At 34.6% G+C, this 5,482-nt stretch overlaps 1 protein-coding gene across 3 annotated transcripts in view; it reads right to left on the reverse strand.

Moving 5' to 3' along the window:
• The window catches only part of LOC111453245 (E3 ubiquitin-protein ligase RKP), a 15,447-nt gene that overhangs the window by 1,364 nt on the left and 8,601 nt on the right, over positions 1-5,482 (reverse strand). Inside the window, exons 4-12 of one of the 3 annotated variants that reach the window (XM_023094269.1) lie at positions 4,786-4,946; positions 3,590-3,728; positions 3,056-3,139; positions 1,789-2,070; positions 1,557-1,688; positions 1,040-1,239; positions 669-873; positions 223-508; positions 33-138 (exon numbers count right to left, since the gene is read on the reverse strand). In XM_023094269.1, coding sequence (XP_022950037.1) covers positions 110-138; positions 223-508; positions 669-873; positions 1,040-1,239; positions 1,557-1,688; positions 1,789-2,070; positions 3,056-3,139; positions 3,590-3,728; positions 4,786-4,946 — 1,518 coding nt within the window. In that variant the 3' untranslated portion in view covers positions 33-109. Of the gene's footprint in view, positions 1-32; positions 509-668; positions 874-1,039; positions 1,240-1,556; positions 1,689-1,788; positions 2,071-3,055; positions 3,140-3,589; positions 3,729-4,785; positions 4,947-5,482 lie in introns of those variants that run through there. The other 2 variants (XM_023094271.1, XM_023094270.1) reach the window with 2 other exon arrangements.

The following is a 5,482-nucleotide window of genomic DNA, read 5'->3' on the forward strand; positions in this document are numbered from 1 at the left end:
CCCCGCCCCCCCCAAAAAAAAACGAAAATAAAGAGGACCAAAAAGTAATAATAATTAATTGAATAATTGCCTCCTCTGATAAACCTCATCTGTGTATCGCTTGCGTCTATTAAGACATGAGTTCATTGGTTGCTAGGTCTGCACCACCAAAATTGGTGCTGTCTTATTTTCTTTTTTCAATAGTATGAAACATAAGTACTTACTAAAATGTCTAATTAGTACCAGCCTTGATAACGTCCTCCACAGCTACGTTGCAAAAGAAACATCTCTGACAATTCAAAAGATGCCTGGAAATACAACCATAGCACGATCGATGAGAGCAGGGTTTAAAACATGCATTAGCTTCACTTGCATAACAGATGCAGCATATGCTATCATTAGCATCTGTTTGATCACTGAATGTGGAGTTATCAAGAGCTAAAGACTCCATCCGATAAAGAAGAAGACTTAAAAAGTTCTCCAGCCGTTCAAGTTTTACAATATAACCATCACCTCTAAAGGAACCAGCCTGTAAAAATCACCGATAAGAGTTAGTTTATATAGTAGAAAAAAAACTTTCATTCAATCAGATGTCTGCACAAAACACAAAGACACACAAGCACAGAAGGATTAAATAAACATATATATATAGGGGGAGAGAGAGAGAGAGAGAGAGGGAGAGGGCTAACCCAGTTGTAATCCAACAGAAGACGAAATCCACAGTTCACTGTATTTAGACATTCCATGCTAGCGAAAATACCAACAACGTCATTATATTCTTTGTACTCCAGCTCTGCACTAGCATCCCACAGATTCAAGATGATGCCAACAAGAGGAGCCAATATCATGCCTCTGTTTATTTTCTCTAAAGATTGTCCATTACGCCTAAGTGACCTGCAAATAATATTGAAAATTTATATGCATGCCCCTAATGATTTCAAATGTAGCTATGCAATCATTTAAATATTCCTCAATTGTCAACAATGTACAAAAAAAAAAAAAAAAAAAAAAAAAAAAAAAAAAAAAAAAAAACTAAANCTCCAACTAATCCAAAACTTACAAGTCGAAGAATTCCGCATCTGCTGCTGACGTTACATGGTTCAGTACAAAAAGTACTAACTCAGTCAACCTTCTGAGGTTTGTATCAGATCCCAACAGGAATGCTTGAGGGATTTCCCGTGTAAAGAATTCCAAAACCCTTGCAAGATTGCATGAAAGATCAAATATGACATTGCATTTTCTTTGTTGAGAATCTAGTACCTGCAAGAGAGTTAATATGACAATTACAATGATGATAATAAGCAATATGATGCCCTAACTAATTAATAATTAAAAAAAAAAAAAAAAAAAAATTATCTACTTGAATGACATAGTTTTCTTCAGCAGCTACGTGATTAAATAATGAAAAAAGGTATATAGCACACTTCGGGCTAATTTCAGGACCTCTTTCTCACGTGAATCAGTTTTTCATTCCAAGCAATTAATACATGGGATGTGAACTATTCTTAATGCAAATACGTTAATTGGCAGAAAAATTGAATAGGATTGTTACAATGTTGAAGAGAAGATATTTATACCTGGTATTTTTCTTGCATTTCTCGAATTGAAACTGAGAATTCAGTCATAGTCCAGCTAAGAGTATTGAATAAACGATTAAGAAAAGGTGAGAACACGCCTTCATCCGTGACACATGCCTCTCGTAGTAGTGTCTTCATAGAGCAAGAGGGCAGAATGAAGAATCAAACTGACGGTGAGAGAAACTGCAAAAAGTAGGACTTGTAGTAAAGAGGAAAAGAAAGATAATTTTACCTGAAATATTATAGATGATGACGATGATTCTCCATGTTTTGAAGAACCAAAGCCAGAACCTTTGAATAGTCGCAGCAGAATGTTTGTCACAGGAATCCAGGATCTGTTATCAAATGCTAATAGCAATGACTTTGGCAACTTCTGCGTAGCTGCCTCATTACTCTCAAACGTGACCAAATATTCTTTGTACTGAACAAGAACTGATATGGACTGAAGAAGCAGGTCTTTTAGATCTGCACTTGATATCCTCGGGTCATTGAAGTGAGTAACTACAAATGTCACCTGGTCAATAGGAAACCACACAGATTTATTATGGACTGTTGATTGGTTATATCAGAAAGAATATATAAGATATCCTTGGGTGGTTGTGTAGGAAACTGCACTTTTATTGGAAAAAGTTGAAGGCATATACAAGGGTACAAAACCCCAACAAAAAAGGGAGTCTGACCCTAACTACACAAGACTCCAATTCAAAAGAACAAGACCAAGGTCATACAAAAAGATCTAACGGGTGATGCAGACGTTAAACCTAGTCAACTCCCAAACTTCCTCACCTCATCCGATCTCTTCCTCTCTCTAAAAATTATATTGCTACTTTCCAACTAAAATCCCAATAAAACTACAAAGAAGCCAGTCTGCCACAAAATTTTACCATTCTCCCCGAAGGGAGGCCTCAAAAGACGAGATGAAGTATACATCCAGAAAGAAAATTATGAAATATTTCATAAAAAGTAAACTACAAAGGTAGTTCATGTGAAACACGTGAAAATCCAATTGCACCAGAATTGCACAAATAATAACAGCGCAAGGTGATTTGACACCAGTGGTAAATATAATGGGCTCGAAAGTTTCATCAAATTCGATCAGTTGTATAATGACAAATCGATATATCCTTGATTTGACCATCTATTGCAAACTTAAGATTGGTGAGAAAGAAATTGACATATCTAAGCAGAGCGAGTGAAGAAAGGGAGAGATCAAATAATGGACAAAGAAAATGGTAGAAAATCAGTGACCGGCAGACATGACACTTTTCATGTAATCTGGGGGAGGAAGGTAAAAAACGAAATGTGTCGAAAGAATAATGTGATGATATGAGACATAATATCCATTTTGTTGCTAAATAAGATAAATACTTTTCATGTAATCTTCATTTTCAATTTTGAAATCCATTTAAACAGTAAAGATGTAACATTTTGTTTTACAAGTTGCACTTAAAGAAAATTACCCAGTAGGGATTTAAGAAAATGGGAAAAATAATACATACGAATGAAGCAAGCCCTTGCTTGAGAAATATAGTAGAAGGCACAAATGGAGGATCTCCCTTACGTAACACGTGAAAGCAGTCAACCTGTAAAGAAACAGAACAACAAGCATAATAAAAAGTGGTGAGAGCTAGTCAAGGAACACTCCAATCAGTAGTACTTTAAATAATGTACTTCCTCTACTAGCAGTTCTAAAAAAACAAATCTGTCACGTGCTTTGTAGAAACGTATTGAAGCGTTCTCAAATCCTTTAAATCTATAGTGAAATATTGTTGAAAATTAAAATGTTTTGGCTATTTGAAGTAACTTGACGATTAGAAACATTCTGACACATAAGAAAGCACCTTAGAAACAACAAACACTTAAAAACCCAAGGTAAACAAATTTGCAAAAATGCACATCTTATCCAAACTTAAAACGTAGATCTTAACCGAAGCAATAACTTTTGATATGGCATACTGGGACACAAGATATACGGAAGGTAGGAACAGGCATACTCCTCGTTATTTCAAAACATTATGGATTAGGTGATTTACCAGCGCTTCAACATAAAACTCAGGGACAAAAATAAACATCGAATCCATTTTGCTAAGAACAAGAAGCAGCTGAACAGCCCACATGCACATTGCATACATTCCTCTTTGCTTCCACTGGGAAAGCAAAGAAATGCGGTACCTATAATGAAAAACAGACAACAGTAAAGTGCTAAGAACACAAGTACAAGAAATCAACATATGTTATAAAAGACAAACTGGGTAAAATGAAGCTTAATAATCATAGGCTCATATAAAAATAACTACAATCAAGCTACCTTTTCTCCCTTTTCATTATACACGCATCTGTTTGTATCATACACTTACTGAACTTACAGAAAACGAGATATACATTAGGACAAAATTGAGACAATCCTTCCAAGATGGGGGCAAACAAAAATTATAAACCGATAAAAATTGATCTAGAGTATGAGGTAAAAATAATATAATCTTCATTCTTCACATTATCAGACCAACGAAAAGAAATATAATTCTGTTTCAACCACATCCCAATTCTATAATTTGTCCTCAATAACCTACCGAAAAGTGAAAACTGCAAAATCCCTATACTCCCATCTCTTCCAATAATATTTCCACAAAATAAATGAAATTCTCTTGGAAAGACCCAGCAAAAATTGAACTGATAAATGCATTGTACCATAATATAAGATCAAAATCACAAGAAAGAAAAAATGACTAACTGATTCATGGGCTATTTGAGCCTGGGAAGGAACGTGCATGACATGTGCATGAAAGTTTGACTATGAACACAACCTAACTTCCCTATATATGCTGACGTTATTTTAAAGGAAAGGTATTTAGTGTAATTCTTGAGATTAAATTTTAAATTGAAAATCACATTTACCTACTTGAGATCTAGTTTCAGTTTTGTCAATGTAAAAGAATGCCCTTATGACATTTCATTTAAGAAGGGGGAGAATAAGAAAATCTCTTTTATTGGCAACCTTAATCTACATATATAAACAATACCACAAGTTGCAGAAGAACCTGATCAGAATCAATAGATAAGGAAGAGGGAAGTTCCTCGAAGTAAGCATTTCTGCTACCTAGATGCTTGCTCTTGTTTTAACTAGAGATTGGACAGAGCTCAGAAGGAAGAAAAAAAAAAATTAAAGCGCATAGTAATCAAGTTTCTAATGTTCCCAATGTCACTTGGAGATTCATCAAGATGATCTTACCATGCACAATGTCTTACACAATCGATCACTTCATCTCTGTAAGAGCTGCGAGCTTCTTTTAGGCGCTTTATTTGCTCCCTACAAGTTCGTTCTCTTATCTGTTTATCAGTTTCTTCAAGAAGAGCTATTAAGTGAGATTGATGTGACATGTAATGCGATGCCTAGAAACAAAACAATGACTTCAGTTAATTTTAGAACATTTTAAAATATATAACCTAAAGACTGGTTTACACATGAAAATTAAACAGTTCTTATAATGTTCATATGTGAGAGTGTGCACACACGTGCATGGTGTTATCAGTTAAAAGAAACATAAAACTGGTTGTCAATGTTAGGAATAAAAAATGGTATGATTGAAAATGCAATAGGACGAGAACCATAGCAACCATTGTTTTTCTTCTGAACCTACGTTTAAAGGAAAACAGCTAGTGATAATCTAAGGTAAGCAGAAGCACTTATTACTTTCTCTAAAGTTGAGATTTGATCTCCCACCCCACATATGTTGAACTCGAGAATTTAAAAAATAGTACTAATAGTCCTTTTTAGGCTTTTGGTTGTTTGAGAGGAATTGTCTTGTTCCTCTTTAGGTTTTTCTGGTTTGTTAGTTGATTTTGGAGGGTGCTGTTTTGGCTCATTTTTACTCAGCTGGTCTTTGGGTTTTTTTTTTTTTTTTTTTTTTTTTTTTTTTTTTTTTTTT

This window comes from Cucurbita moschata, unplaced genomic scaffold (assembly GCF_002738365.1).
Source record: "Cucurbita moschata cultivar Rifu unplaced genomic scaffold, Cmos_1.0 Cmo_Scf00015, whole genome shotgun sequence".
Taxonomy (NCBI): Eukaryota; Viridiplantae; Streptophyta; class Magnoliopsida; order Cucurbitales; family Cucurbitaceae; genus Cucurbita; species Cucurbita moschata.